We start from the raw sequence: 16128 nt of genomic DNA on the forward strand, positions 1-16128 counted from the left end.
CTCAGTTGAAAAACCTCCAGGGATGGGGAATCCACCCCCTCTCTGGGCAGCCCATTCCAATCCCTGAGCACTCTCTCTGCAAAGAATTTCCTTCTGATCTCCAACTTCAGTTTCCCCTGGCAGAGCTTGAGCCCATCGTGCCCCCTTGTCCTATTGCTGAGTGCCTGGGAGAAGAGACCAACCCCCACCTGGCCACAACTTCCCTTCAGGCAGTTCCAGACAGTGCTGAGGTCACCTCTGAGCCTCCTCTTCTCCAGGCTGAACACCCCCAGCTCCCTCAGCCTCTCCCCACAGCACTTGTGCCCCAATCCCTTCTCCAGCCTCGTTGCTCTTCTCAGTTGGGTTGGAAGAGACCTCTGAGATCATCAAGTCCAACCCTTGATCCAACCTCACTGTGATCACTCTGGAACAGAGTGCCCTGGGCTGGTGATCACAGTGGGGTTGGATCAAGACATGGTGGATTCTCTGTCCCTGGAGGTGGATTCTCTGTCTCTGGCCCCGCTCCAGCCCCTCAATTTCTTTCCTCAACTCAGGGGCCCAGAACTGAACACAACACTCAAGGTGTGGCCTCCCCAAGGCAGAGTCCAGGGGAAGGGTCACTGCCCTGGGCCTGCTGGCCACGCTAGTTTGGATCCAGGCCAGGATCCCCTTGGCCTTCTTGGCCACCTGGGCACACTGGTGGCTCCTGTTGAGCTTCCTGTCCCTCAGTCCCCCCAGGTCCCTCTGCCTGGCTGCTCTCCAGCCACTCTGTGCCCAGCCTGGAGCGCTGCAGGGGGTTGTTGTGGCCAAAGGGCAGGACCTGCACTTGGCCTTGTTGAACTCCATCCCATTGGAATCAGCCCATCCCTCCAGTCTCTCCAGATCCCTCTGCAGAGCCCTCCTGCATTCCAGCATGGCTTTGATTCCCAGAAATGTTTTTGGGATCCCTGGGGATGCCCATGGGAGACCATTTCTCAACAAGGTCACGACTTCAAGAGCTTTGTGTTACTTTTCACAGCCTGTTCTGCCTCTCACCAGAAATGATCAGCACCACAACTGCTAATTAAGGAATCTGAGAGTCCAAACCAACCAGGGCTATTCAGCACCAAAGGATCAAAGTGGGGTTGGATTAAGGGTTTGACTTTATGACCTCAGAGGTCTCTTCCAACCCAACTGATTCTGTGACAAATTTGCAGCTCCTCCTTCCCCAGACCTGACACCTGAGGATTCCTGAAAATAAAATCACAACCCCTGAATTGACAGAAGTCAAATATCAAGTCCAAAGGAACCATCAGTAGTTTTTAGAAACAACAAGGAAAAAAATCTGACAAATATCATGCCAGGCTGGTGATGGACTGAGAGGTGGCTCAGAAGGACCTGCTGCCTTCCCAGGGAGGGGGGAGAGCCCCCAAAATTAGGAGTAGGTTGGCACCTGTGGACAGCAGGTTTAAACACACCCTGGGACTGACCCAGGGCTCTGTCTGAGTGTTCCCCAATATCTGAACAGCCAGAACAGCAAATCCACAGCAATGCCCCTGGGCATCCCTGGCACATCCCTCCTCTCCAGGGGCATTGGCAGGGCTGGGGAACTGGCACCCTTGGCACGTGCTTTGGCTTTGTCAGCTGTTTGATGGCTTGAATGGTGTGAGCTTGGATGGTTTGAGGCCATTTCTAGGAGCAGATCTTCATTTAGGAAGCACAGACCAGAAAAGATCCCAGTGGGGATGGGACTGGTGGTGGTTGGTGCCCACTCATTGTCCCTGAAGGGGCCCTGAGGCTGCACAGGGATGGTGGCACCACCCACCTCCCCAGGGGTTTGGTGGGACCCAAAACCTCCTCCTTGCCCAGCTGTGCAGCAGAGACAAAGCCAAGGTGGTGTCTGTGTGTCTGGCACTGATCAGAGCTAAACACAAGTACTGAATTTTCAGATTTAATCTTATTTTCACAGGTAACTCAACACTTAACTTTCCCAGTCTCTTAAGAGCCCACAAAACACTCCAAAGGCTTTTTAAACAACTTCCTGCAAACTATTTTATCTTTTTTTTTTCTTTTCTATAATTAAATTCTTAATTTTTTTTTTCCACAAGGATGAATCGATGTTTTGATCAACATGGAAATCAAAGTTTTCTCAGCTTCAGAATATTTCCCAGCCAGATGTGTTTGTTCATAACCCCAGAGCACCACCCAAAACACAGCTCTGGGACAAACCAAGAGCATCCCCCAATAACAGCTCTGGGCCCAAAGGGAAAAGCAGCAAAAATAAACAAAGATAAAACTTGCACAAAACTTTTGCCACTTTTTTCCCCCATAAATCTATAAATCTCCCTGAGCAGGACAAAGAAATCTGATGCCTGGAGCTCCTCAGGACAGTGCAAAGAGGAGGGAAAATGCTGTTCCTGAAGAGTGTGGGAAAAGCCAGAGCTGATGAGATGCATTTGGATAAATAACAGATGGAAAAGATAAATGACAACCTCCCACCACATCCCTCTGAGAGTTTCTTTTGCTGACCTCGGGCATTTTGCAATCAACATTTTAAGTACAGGAATTACAGTGAAAGTCTTTTTCATGCTCTTTGTTTTTCCCACTATCTCGTTGATTTGCTTGAAATAAAAGGCTCCCAGTGGATGGATTCCCCCTGCCTGAGTTCCCTGAGGTTGCAATTCCTGGACCGCTGTGGGCTCTGCAGAGCACAATCTCTTTGCATCCAATTTTCTGCCAGCTCAGAAACTGTCAAAGCACATTTAGAAAAGACTTGGAACCAAATTTCTAAAATAGGTACCCCTTAAGTACCAGAATGAAAGTGGCTTTGTGTTCAGTGGAGCTCAGCAGAAGAAAAGGAAATGCTATTCTAAGAAGTTTGTTATTACCCAAAACGCTGAAAAAAGTACCCTGAGAGTGAGCAGAGAGGAAAGGGGAGAAAGCAGAAATTACTACACAAAGCTGGAAAACATTCTGAGCAAGCAGCAGATAAACTGGAGCAATGCAGGGGAGAGAAACAGTAATTAAGACATAACACCCCCTCTCAGAACAAAACACAGGGTAAAGAATAATAATGAGGAGGAAATAATCAAGGATAACTCAACAGCAAGGAGGGAAAACCTCCAAAGATACTCTGAGAGCCCTGGTGTGGTCCAGACTGAGCCCCTACTCCCAACTCCTTGCCCATGACAAGGTCAGTTGGGCTTTGGAATGAGCTTTGCTGACCTTCTACAAATCCAGAATATTCCCAAGCAGCTCCAGGAAAAAGGCACATTCCTCCCTATCCAGATCCAGAATATTCCCAAGCAGCTTCAGGAGAAAAGGTACATTCCTCTCTCTCCAAATACAGAATATTCCCAAGTAGCTCCAGGAAAAAGGCACATTCCTCCTTCTCCAAACCCAGAATATTCCCAAGTAGCTCCAGGAAAAAGGAACATTCCTCCCTCTCCAGAACATTCCCAAGCAGCTCCAGGAAAAAGGAACATTCCTCCCTCTCCAGAACATCCCTAAGCAGCTCCAGGAAAAAGGCACATTCCTCCCTATCCAAACCCACATTTCCAAGCAGCTCCAGGAAAAAGGCACATTCCTCACTCTCCAGATCCAGAATATTCCCAAGCAGCTCCAGGAAAAAGGCACATTCCTCCCTCTCCAGATCCAGAACATTCCCAAGCAGCTCCAGGAAAGAGGCACATTCCTCTCCCTTCAAACCCAGAACATTCCCAAGCAGCTCCAGGAAAAAGGCACATTCCTCTCTCTCCAGATCCAGAACATTCCCAAGCAGCTCCAGGAAAAAGGCACATTCCTCCCTATCCAGATCCAGAATATCCCCAAGCAGCTCCAGGAAAAAGGCACATTCCTCCCTATCCAAACCCAGAACATTCCCAAGAAGCTCCAGAAAAAAGGCACATTCCTTCCTCTCAAATCAAGAATATTCCCAAGCAGCTCCAGGAAAAAGGCACATTCCTCCCTCTCCAAACCCAGAATATTCCCAAGCAGCTCCAGGAAAAAGGGCACATTCCTCTCTCTCCAAACCCAGAATATTCCCAAGCAGCTCCAGGAAAAAGGGCACATCCCTCCCTCTCCAGATCCAGAACATTTCCAAGCAGCTCCAGGAAAAAGGCACATTCCTCCCTCTCCAGATCCAGAATATTCCCAAGCAGCTCCAGGAAAAAGGGCACATTCCTCCCTCTCCAGATCCAGAATATTCCCAAGCAGCTCCAGGAAAAAGGCACATTCCTCCCTCTTCAAACCCAGAAAATTCCCAAGCAGCTCCAGGAAAAATGCACATTCCTCTCTCTCCAAACCCACATTCCCAAGCAGCTCCAGGAAAAAGGCACATTCCTCCCAGGTTTCCTTTCTCTGGGAATGCTCAGAACATTCCAGGGATGAAAAGGTTAACCAAGGGCAGTTCCAAAGCTGGAATTTGTTATTCCAATTATTTGTTAAATGGAGCTGCAACACAACAGCAGTTTAATGGCATTTAAAGCCACACTCCACAAAGGTTTAACTGAGCAGGGAAACACCAACACAGAGCACAGCAAAGCAACTCCCACCAACAGCAACCTGGAGGTGGGAAGGGGCAGAGCAGACCTTGGCATGGGAGACACTGAGCCATGGGAGGAGCTGCTCAGGAGCATCACCCAGGACATTCCAGAACAGGATCCCTAAACAGGGATCTATTTCAGCCTTGCCATTCACATCCCAGCAGTGGGACCTGCACTGGTGTCCTTGAAGCCCAAAAAAGCCTCCAGATGCCACCAGCTCACCTGCCAGGCACACCATGACCGACTGCAGCACCAGCAGCTCCCAGAGCACCCTCATCTTCAGCTCCAGCCAGAGCAGAGGCCACTCCTGCAGCAGAAAAGTCTCCTCTTCTCCTTGGACACTTCAGGCAACCTTTAATCTGCAAGAGAAAAGACACATTCCAAGGACAGTTAGGATTGATGCTCCTTCTACCAGCTTGTTTTTCCTTTCCAGGAATGTTGCAGCTGAAGATCAACAAAGAAAGTTTTTAAAATGTTTCATTTAAAATCAATCTGGGGAGTGATTTGTGTCTGAGTTTTCTGGGTACCAGATGAGGAGTAAGAACTGGAACCCAAGTCTGCACCTTGTGCTTGGCTGTTGGGAGGTTTCTTGTGTCTCTCAGATTCCCTCCCTGCCTCTCTGGGCACCTAATCTGGGGTGTAATTAGTGAACTCTGTAGATCACAAATAAGAGAAAAATTAGAGTAATTCTCTGAAGTTATGAGAACTACTCTAATTTTTCTCTACAAGCATCATCCAGCACGTGCAAGGGAACGCTTTGCAGGAAAGGTTCTCACACTGCTCAGGGGAGGGGGATGTTTTCCCCATTTCACTCCCATCCTCACTGCTCTAAAATTCTTCTCAAAAAATCAACCTAAAAACACCTCCAGGTAAAAACTGATTTTTCCCTCTCACTCTATTACAACTTATAAATAATCAGAATTTGTGAGCAGACAATTTGAGACTTTCTCTGCAAAGCACCAACATCCTCCTCCAAGAAAACCAAGAGGGGAAAAAAATTCCTTCTTTTATGAAAGGAACCTTTTCCAGAGCAGGCATTTAAATATTAAAAATAAATAAATCAAGGCAGACACACGTTCTTATCATTTATTCATCTCACTGGAGCCTTGGAGTTAAGGGGCCTTTGTGCTTCCAAGACAAACTGCCTGGCTAATCCCACGTGGAGGGGCAGCAGGAGAGGGCTCTGCTTGCCTTTGGGAGCTCAGATTGGTGAGATTCTTCTAATCAAGTCAAGTTCAGTGCCCTGACAAGACGGAGAATCTTTGCCCTCTGATCTGAAGATGCAGCTTTGAAAGGGGTAGAGATTAATTGCTCCTGTTCATCAATTCTCACACAGACTGATTAGGCTTGCTGGGGGTTCGCAGGGAGGACTAATCAATGGAAATGAATAACTTCAGGGAATGATTAGAGGATTAATTATTAATTTTAGGAGGAAAAGGTCATCACAGACCATTGTATTGATTGGCACAGTTAAGCAGTTACACTCTGTGTTTATACTGAACTTATGAACTGTATTTTTTCACTCCACATGCTCTTGATAGGGGGACAAATCCTGTTTTTACTCCAAATACCAAATTCCCAGAATCATTTAGGTTGGAGAAGATTCTGAGATCATTCAGCCCCACCAAATCCTACTGGTTGTACCAGCCCTTGGTTTTACACCAGTTCAAGTGAAATTTGAGGTGAATCAAGTGCTGAAAATCTCCCCTGTTCTCGTTTTCCCAGGAATTATCCCCATCACTAAACCCATCCTGTCACTTCCAAAGCTTCCCTTCATTACCCTGCAATGAGATACTTCACTCTCTGCAATGAGCTGCTGAAACAGAGCCTTTGATACCTAATTAAAACACAAGAGGCAGAGCACTTATCGACTTAGCCCACTGCCAGGAGCCCATGGAGGGCACCCCCAGACTGGCTGGGAGCTGCCAACGTGCCAAGGGGCTCCCCAAGCCCCTCCTGCTTGGGGATTAGTGCCAGCAGCACTCAGCCCTCTGTCTGCAAGCAGAGCCAGGGGCAGGAAGTGTTGCATCTGTTTTTTACTTAAAACCCCTAAAAATAGAAACCTTCAGGTCTGACCAAAGTCAAGCAAAATCCCTCTTTTTTTTTTTTCCCCTAAATTGAAGAAAATTGCTTGATCTCTGCAAGGAGTTCAACAGTGCCCTTCCAGAGGAGCAGCATCCCAGGCATGGGCAGCTCCCACCTCCTGAACTCCAGGCATGGCCCAGATTCAGCCAAACCTCAGGTTTCTAACCCAGATCCAGCTCTGAATCCTCTGCTGGATCCAGGCCTGTGGTTGGGAGAGGCACAGACTCTCCAGCAGATGGAATCAAAACAGAAGGTGCCCCAAAGATGTGGCCCCCAAAGTGCAGATCTTCCCAGCAATATTTTTTGATGTGCACATCCCTGGGTTTTTCCAGTACTTGAAAGACAGGTTTTGTTTGCTGTGGGAGCTGTTGCTCCAAGTGCCAAGATAAACATTACCCTTCCCTTTGTGTAAGGAGTTAAAAACCAAAAGGGAATTTGAAAACAAGGCTCAGGGGGATGAGGGGCAGTGGGCACGTGCTGGTGGCACCTCACTGAGCTCTCCTGACTCCCACAGCTTGTCTGTCAGGTCCTGATCCATCTCCAGCTCCTTTGCTGAAATTATCCCTTCTGGAGTTGCATTTCCACACCATTCCCACAGTACTAAATGTATCCAGCACTCTGTGCCTGATACAACAATGCCACACACACAGCATGTTCCTGAGACGTGCCCATGATAAATGGGAAGAAACACTTCAGAAAATTAATTATCTAAGAAAAAAGATGCAGAAAACAATGTCAGTCTTCACATTGTGTTCCCCCCTTTGGGCATTTATTCCCATGCACCAGATGGAGATTTCACTGCAGTGGATCAGGGAAGACACAGCCATTTATATTTGTCAGGCTGTTGGCTCTGTGGTGGCATCTGAGCCACCTCCTTGCCATCCCACACCTGGCACAGCTTGGGCACCACCCAAGGGGAACAAGGATTGCACCCACCAGATGAAGACAAACATCATTCTAACAATATTAGCAGAGATTGTTGATGGAATGAGCTCCCACTGTGTAAATTATTTAAACTAGAGTTTAAATACACACAAAAAAAATCATCTGTAGAAGATGAAAGTGCTCCCTAAACTTCTGCCCATGCCACATATCCCCAAAAAATCAGGCTGGGGGGCAGCTCTGCCTGTTTGGGGTGGGGCAGCTCTGCCTGTCGGTGGTGGGGCAGCTCTGCTTGTTTGGTGGTGGGTCAGCTCTGCCTGTTTGGTGGTGGGGCAGCTCTGCCTGTTGATGGGGCAGCTCTGCCTGTCGGTGGTGGGGCAGCTCTGCCTGTCGGTGGTGGGGCAGCTCTGCTTGTTTGGTGGTGGGGCAGCTCTGCCTGTTGGTGGTGGGGCAGCTCTGCTTGTTTGGGGTGGGGCAGCTCTGCCTGTTTGGGGTGGGGCAGCTCTGCCTGTTTGGTGGTGGTGGGGCAGCTCTGCCTGTTGATGGGGCAGCTCTGCCTGTTGGTGGTGGTGGGGCAGCTCTGCCTGTTTGGTGGTGGGGCAGCTCTGCCTGTTTGGGGTGGGGCAGCTCTGCCTGTCGGTGGTGGGGCAGCTCTGCCTGTTTGGGGTGGGGCAGCTCTGCCTGTTTGGTGGTGGGGCAGCTCTGCCTGTTGGTGGTGGGGCAGCTCTGCTTGTTTGGGGTGGGGCAGCTCTGCCTGTTTGGTGGTGGTGGGGCAGCTCTGCCTGTTTGGTGGGGGGGCAGCTCTGCCTGTTGATGGGGCAGCTCTGCCTGTTGGTGGTGGTGGGGCAGCTCTGCCTGTTGATGGGGCAGCTCTGCCTGTTGGTGGTGGTGGGGCAGCTCTGCCTGTTTGGTGGTGGGGCAGCTCTGCCTGTTTGGGGTGGGGCAGCTCTGCCTGTCGGTGGTGGGGCAGCTCTGCCTGTTTGGGGTGGGGCAGCTCTGCCTGTTTGGTGGTGGGGCAGCTCTGCCTGTTGGTGGTGGGGCAGCTCTGCTTGTTTGGGGTGGGGCAGCTCTGCCTGTTTGGTGGTGGTGGGGCAGCTCTGCCTGTTTGGTGGGGGGGCAGCTCTGCCTGTTGATGGGGCAGCTCTGCCTGTTGGTGGTGGTGGGGCAGCTCTGCCTGTTTGGTGGTGGGGCAGCTCTGCCTGTTGGTGGTGGGGCAGCTCTGCCTGTTTGGTGGTGGGGCAGCTCTGCCTGTTTGGTGGTGGGGCAGCTCTGCCTGTTTGGGGTGGGGCAGCTCTGCCTGTTTGGTGGTGGGGCAGCTCTGCCTGTTGGTGGTGGTGGGGCAGCTCTGCCTGTTGGTCGTGGTGGGGCAGCTCTGCCTGTTGGTGGCGGGGCAGCTCTGCTTGTTTGGGGTGGGGCAGCTCTGCCTGTTTGGTGGCGGGGCAGCTCTGCCTGTTGGTCATGGTGGGGCAGCTCTGTCTGTTTGGGGTGGGGCAGCTCTGCCTGTTTGGTGGTGGGGCAGCTCTGCCTGTTGGTCATGGTGGGGCAGCTCTGCCTGTTTGGTGGGGGGGCAGCTCTGTCTGTTTGGGGTGGGGCAGCTCTGCCTGTTTGGTGGTGGGGCAGCTCTGCCTGTTGGTCATGGTGGGGCAGCTCTGCCTGTTGGTGGTGGTGGGGCAGCTCTGCCTGTCGGTGGTGGGGCAGCTCTGCCTGTTTGGTGGTGGTGGGGCAGCTCTGCCTGTCGGTGGTGGGGCAGCTCTGCCTGTTTGGTGGGGGGGCAGCTCTGTCTGTTTGGTGGGGGGGCAGCTCTGTCTGTTTGGGGTGGGGCAGCTCTGCCTGTTTGGTGGTGGGGCAGCTCTGCTTGTTTGGGGTGGGGCAGCTCTGCCTGTTGGTGGTGGGGCAGCTCTGCCTGTTTGGTGGTGGGGCAGCTCTGTCTGTTTGGTGGTGGGGCAGCTCTGCCTGTTTGGGGTGGGGCAGCTCTGCCTGTTTGGTGGTGGGGCAGCTCTGCCTGTTTGGTGGGGGGGCAGCTCTGCCTGTTTGGTGGGGGGGCAGCTCTGCTTGTTTGGGGTGGGGCAGCTCTGCCTGTTTGGTGGGGGGGCAGCTCTGCTTGTTTGGGGTGGGGCAGCTCTGCCTGTTTGGTGGTGGGTCAGCTCTGCCTGTTGGTGGTGGGGCAGCTCTGCCTGTTTGGGGTGGGGCAGCTCTGCCTGTTGGTGGTGGGGCAGCTCTGCCTGTTTGGGGTGGGGCAGCTCTGCCTGTTGGTGGTGGGGCAGCTCTGCCTGTTGGTGGTGGGGCAGCTCTGCCTGTTTGGGGTGGGGCAGCTCTGCCTGTTGGTGGTGGGGCAGCTCTGCCTGTTGGTGGTGGGGCAGCTCTGCTTGTTTGGTGGTGGGGCAGCTCTGTCTGTTTGGGGTGGGGCAGCTCTGCCTGTTGGTGGTGGGGCAGCTCTGCTGTTGGTGGTGGGGCAGCTCTGCCTGTTGGTGGTGGGGCAGCTCTGCTTGTTTGGGGTGGGGCAGCTCTGCCTGTTGGTGGTGGGGCAGCTCTGCCTCTTTGGGGTGGGGCAGCTCTGTCTGTTTGGTGGTGGGGCAGCTCTGCTTGTTTGGGGCAGGCAGGGAGACTCGTTATTGCTGATTTAATTAGAGACATACAGAAATAACTATTAATGACACCACCCTCTCTGACTTCAGCCTGGAAGCACCAAACCCAGTTGATCTTCAGGCAGCACCCAATGGCCCAGCTTCAAAAAAGCTGCTTGGAGAGAGTGGATTAGCCAAAAATAACCCCAAATAACGGACACTCCTTGAACACACCTTGGTCACTACTAGAACAGTCCATGGAACCAGCAAACCATCCCAAACATGGATATTCCCAAGAGCAGGAGAAGCCCATTCCTGCCTTCTGAACACATAAATCAGAGCAGTTTTGCCCCTAAAGCAAAAATGACCCTAATTAAAGGCTTTTAATTACCAGCCACTAAGACACTGCCATTGGAACCTCCCTCTCTGCCCCTTGCCCCCAGGAAACTCAGCAGTGCCCTGTGAAACCTGAATGAGGTGCAAGCATAAATCATCTCCAGGAAAGGAGATCTGGGTGCCTAAAGGCAAGGCTGAATTAAGGCTGTTAATTAGGGATCTCTCTGTATTAATCCACCTTTTCCTCAAAGGGATATGCTGAGAAATGCTCACTGTGGCAGCACCTGGGAGGGAATATTCAAGTTTTGCTCAGCACAAAACCAGCTCATCACACCACAAATCCAGAGGCATTTGCTCAAACAAGGAGTAACATCATCATAACAAAAAGCCACAACAGTGAAACTTCACAGCCTGGAATTTCCTACAAATCAGAATTTATCCTCTTTTAGTGAGTCTTTTACTGGAGATTGTCTAGAACAGTTATGGTAAAACTCAGCAATTTAAAAACAATTCCCAACTTCACCCCCAGTGATGTTGTGGTGCATTAAAGCCAAAGGTCATCCCATCTGGTCAAGCAATAAATTATAAACCCTAAATATGCCACTTTTAGGGTCAGCAAAACTAAAAGGGCAAAAGGTATTTGAGTTGGTATTCAGTGAGTCCAGCCCTGCTCTCCAAACTCTATCACTGATCCCTCCTCAATGGCCTGTGAAGCCCATTACAGGTTCAGTTTTAATTTTTTTATTTTTTTCTGATAGGAAAAGTTATCAATTAGAGACCTGACTGCAGAGCAGGGCACAGGGCCAGCCCACCCAACCCTTGTGCTCTCCAAGCAGCCTCTTCCCCCCAGGCAACACACACATGTTGGATGCAAAAAGAAGTCGTTGGCCCAAGTGGATTATTAAATTCCATCTGACTTTTGATCATGAATTTCCTGAAGAAATAAGGGGTAATTTGTTGCTGTCTCAGTTTGACAGAATGATGCACCAAACCCCCCAAGGCTCCCAGGACTCTGCGTGCCAAGAAGTTGCACTTCAAGATAATGAACCCAGACAGTTGCACTCTCTGGGGAAAGATAAATAATATTCAAAGTTCTTCACTTTTGAATAGGTCCCTTCCCAAAATCCACCTTATCAGAGAGCACCATCTTGTCCATGAGACAGAAAATATTGAAGATAATTCCACAACATCTCCGAAATCGGCATCTTAATGACATTTTACTTTTCACTTCTGGAGATTACAAAATAAATCCCTTTTTATTTCCAAGACAAAGGGAGAGTTTTCTCCACAGGAAGAACACTTTGCCTGATGTGGTGTCTTCCTTCAGAGGGACAAATTGAAGGGGTTTAAGAGTATAAAACAGAATTTAGAGAAGAAAAACACCAAGCAAGTTGATTAACTTGGAAAAACTGGTGGTAAGAGGCCAGTCTCATACTCAGTGGATTCCTGGGAATAGAAGGTATCAAAACAACAGTTCCCTCATCACCTGTTCCCACCAGAAGGCTTCAAACCCACATAATTGAGATGCTTGGGCTCAGAAATGTTCTTAACTGTTTTGTTAAACTCAAAAATCATCTAGGGAAGGAAAAAGGAAACACCCACCACAATCATTCTGATACCCCTGGTATGGGATTATTTAGTGTTTAAAGGATGGCCTGGAATTGAGAGTTGGGGCTGTTCAGTGTGGAGAAGGGAAGGCTCCACCCAGGGAGACCTTGGAAAGAAGACCAGAACTGGGTGAAGGAGACAGAAAAGATACACCAACACTTTGCACATTTGATGTGAACATGAGAACACCTTTCATGTCTGAGCTCCTGGGCTGCTCTGAGCTGGAACCTGCTCCAGGAGGGGCAGAGCTGGAGCTGGGCTTGCCCTCCCCAAGCTCCAGGCAGGTCAGGGGGTGGTGACAGTTCCACTTTGAGCCACCTTGGCCCAGAACCCTCTGGTGCCTCTGGTCCCACCATGCTCCAGGGACTCTCTGTCAGCCCTGAAACCACCCTGGGGTGCTCTGCCCTCACCTCTGGCTGCCCACTGGTTTGTAAGAGACACCACCCAGAGCTGTGCTGCAGCTGAGCCCTGGCACCAGTTTGATGGCAGGTGTCAGAAACCATTCCTGCTCTGCAGGTTGTCCTCCTTCTGAGGGAGCAAAGCCCAGAGCACACAGATGCCACCCCAGCAGCTCCTCTGCCTTGCCTGCTGGCCTGTCCCCAATTTCAAACCCCATTTTCTCAGTGCTGGAAGGCTCTGCCTCCAACCCTGCTGCTCTCAGCAGTTCTCCTGCCCACAGCCTCTTCTGGGTGCTTTGTTTCTCACCACAGCTTGTGGTGTGAAGCCAAACAGCTCAGTGTGAGCCCAAGGAACCCACATAACAGACAACACAGCAAAACAGAGAATTCACACACTCCCAGCCTGCCTTTCCTCCCATTGCCAGTGGCTTCTTTCCAGCAGCAAGGCGAGGATCACACTTGGGATATCAAGTGAAGGCACAGACATTCCTTGAGCATCCTTTGGGATCTTCCTGACTGCAGAAACAGTGATGTCACAGTTCCCTTTGCAAAACTGAACTAATGACACTGCTGAGTGAGGATCCTGTTAGTGATATTTGGCTATTGAACAGTCTGAGTTTACAACTAAACTTTTTATTTTCATAAAAAAATTGAGCTTCTACCCAAGAAAACTATTAGGGAGGCAGAGATGGAGGTGGAGAGCTGACCATGGTGCTGCAGAACAGGCTCATTTAGCCCTGACATCAGTTCACTGGATAGTTCAGGTTCAGCATGGCCTGAACACAAAGCTCTCCCTCCCACTGGGACAGCAAACCCTCCAAAGCCAAGCCAAGAGCCAAAGGAAGAGCCCTGAAGGCTGGAGGCATCTGCCCACCTGATGGAGCTCAGATACAGCAGCAAGTTCTTTGGGGCTTGGTGTTCAAGGAGAAGCGAGAGCTGCTGCTCAGGCAAGGATGTCATCTGGGGTTATCCAGGCTTGGAATTCAGGGAATAAACAGGCTGTAACACCAAACAGATTAGGCTTTGTTCCCGGGAACTTTGTGAGGAATTTCAAGCCCTCAGAGCTGCAGATTCAGCTGCCAAGTGCCACGGGCACAGCAACACGTGCCTGGGTGGTGTGGCCAAAGGTTTGCCCACTGAGAGCCCACCTGCCCATGGCCATGCACCTGGAGATGCCTCCTGCCTGGGCAACAAATCTCTGCAGGAGGTGATATAAAACCTGTGGCTGAACCCTCTGAGCCAAGGGGAGGGCAGGAGCTCCTGGCTGTGCCAGGGGAGGTGACCCATCCATGGGGGTGACACCCCTGTGTAGCCACTGCTGTTGTTGGGCACAGCCTGCACCACAACCCTGATTTAATTACCAAACATCAAAGCAGGTAAACCTGAGAATGAAGACAAAGGGATTGCACAGTGTGTCATTTCTGGGGGTTCTTCTTCAGCAGAACAACATAAGCCCTGTGTGTGTGTTTGCCATCCCTGACTGGAGCCCACAACCCCCTGGCACCTGCCCACGCTGCCAGTGCAGATGATGGGATGGTGCTGCCTTTTGCTGCCTCTGCTGGTTTTCATGGGAGGAGTGTGGCCTTTTAAAGGCATCTTTGTACCAAGCACTGGCTCCTGCCAGGAGGAATCAGGAGCCAGCCTGGCTGTGTGTGCCACCCTTGGTGCCAGAGGCTCTCCAGCTGGAAGGCACCGAGCAGCTGGCACAGGAATGGCAAGGAAGGGGCACTGCTCCCAGCTTGGTTTGCAGTCTGGAATATCAATTATTGAAGGAATCAAGCCCAGGGCAGGCAGAACCAGAGCCATCTCTGCAGTGGTGACTGTGTCAAAGGCTGGGAGCTGCGTGGCATCTTGGGAATGGCTGGATGGCAGCGCCAGGATTTATTGAGATATCACAGCAAGCCCCTGGTTTGCTTGTCACAGGCAACAGATGAGAGGAAACAAGGTTTGCAAACTCGACTGAGGCCCTGATTGATGTGTAACAGCTTCAAAAGCCTGAGCACAAATGTGTGCTCTGTTATCCCCAGCTCAGGGCTCTGTGTACCCTCCACAAGGAGGGACCTGGCACGGGGCTGTGAGGAGCAGACCCTGCTGCCTCTGGGAAGGAGCTTTCCCTGCCCAGGTGCCAGCAGTGCCCAGAGCTCCTCTGCAACAGGAGGAACAGAAAGGAGCCAGGAAGGACACGAGCCTGGGGCTGGATGCACACACTGTTGTCTGATACTGAAGCCACCTTCAGATTTTAAAGCCTTTCCCTATTTTTAAGCCCTTTCCTGAACAGCAGATTCTCCTCCCTCCTGGCATGGATGGAGTCAGCACCAGCAAAGAGGAGGAGCTCAGAGCACACTCAGCCTGCTCTCCAAAGAGGCAGCAGGAATTCTCCCCTGGAAGGGTGGAAAGGGCACAGGTGCCCAGAGAAGCTGTGGCTGCTCCAGCCCTGGGAGTGTCCCAGGTTGGACAGGGCTTGGAGCACCCTGGGCTGGTGGGAGGTGTCCCTGCCCATGGCAGGGGTGACACTGGATGGGCTTTGAGGTCCTTCCAACCCAAACCATTCTGTGGTTCTGTGATTTAACCCCATCCCTGGGAGTGTCCCAGGTTGGACAGGGCTTGGAGCAGCCTGGGCTGGTGGGAGGTGTCCCTGCCATGGCAGGGGTGGGATGGGCTGGGCTTTGAGGTCCTTCCAACCCAAACCATCCTGGGATTCTGTGATTTAACCCCAGCCCTGGGAGTGTCCCAGGCCAGGCTGGACAGGGCTTGGAGCAGCCTGGGCTGGTGGGAGGTGTCCCTGCCATGGCAGGGGTGGGATGGGATGGGCTTTGAGGTCCTTCCAACCCAAACGATCCTGGGATTCTGTGAATTCCTTCCCAGCCAGGCTGCAGACAGCACCACCACTTGCTGAATCCCACACATTCCAGGGCTGTCCTAGTCCTTTTTACTGCCCATTAAACCCATTTGAATATCTCTAGGAGTGTTAATTGCCAACTTTTCAACCTTCATCTGCATCTGATCTTTATGTGCCAACTCATTTCAAGCCACGGTTGATATTTTCCACTTTTCATTTTGCATAAATGGAGCCATCGACTCAAATTGAATCCCAAAAAACTTCCTTAAGGATTTCTGGGAGTTTCTGGGGCAGTTCCTTTTAGAAAAAAAAAAAAAAGTAACATCTTGAAGATAAAATAAAATTTAAAAGCAGGAACCAGTGTGGAATTAGAACATTTAGGCCAAACTTGGAGATCACTGGGGGGATGGAAATCTGTTAGTTCCACATTCCAACCTCAGTGGATGGAAGAAACAATAAATGATAAATATCTGCATCACTGAATTTATCTGTTAATTCTGTGCATAAGGATACCCATTGAGAAAGAACTACACACATTATAAGCCTTAGCCAACATTTAACTAAGAGATCTTATTTAATTTTATTTTAATTAAAGCAGCAGGTAAAGGCACAACCATCAAATTCCCCCATATTTTATGACTATCACATTATCAAGGGGAACTCCATAAAATACCCAGACAGCAGATTAAAAAAGAAAACTAAATATTTCAGTCAAGAGCACTATTTCTTCCTCTTTCTTTTCTTTTTAGATCACCACACAAGAAAGAAAACCCCAGTAAAGGCACAGCAGGAACCACTGTGAGTGTTAATGACAGAACTGAATTATTTTGAGTCTGGAGACATAAAATGTTTCATTTCAGTCCACAAAGTTGCCTTAGTTTATCTGTCTGCTCCTTCTGTCTGCTCCCTTCTGC

General features: G+C 50.6%; 1 protein-coding gene across 2 annotated transcripts in view; it reads right to left on the reverse strand.

Moving 5' to 3' along the window:
• Positions 1-16128, reverse strand: part of LOC139669667 (contactin-4) — a 338597-nt gene that overhangs the window by 157231 nt on the left and 165238 nt on the right. For both annotated transcript variants that reach the window (XM_071550205.1, XM_071550204.1), the window contains exon 3: positions 4725-4861. In XM_071550205.1, the coding sequence (XP_071406306.1) occupies positions 4725-4779 (55 nt within the window). In that variant the 5' untranslated portion in view covers positions 4780-4861. The remainder of the gene's footprint in view (positions 1-4724; positions 4862-16128) is intronic.

Source organism: Pithys albifrons, chromosome 3 (assembly GCF_047495875.1).
Source record: "Pithys albifrons albifrons isolate INPA30051 chromosome 3, PitAlb_v1, whole genome shotgun sequence".
NCBI classification, from domain to species: domain Eukaryota; kingdom Metazoa; phylum Chordata; class Aves; order Passeriformes; family Thamnophilidae; genus Pithys; species Pithys albifrons.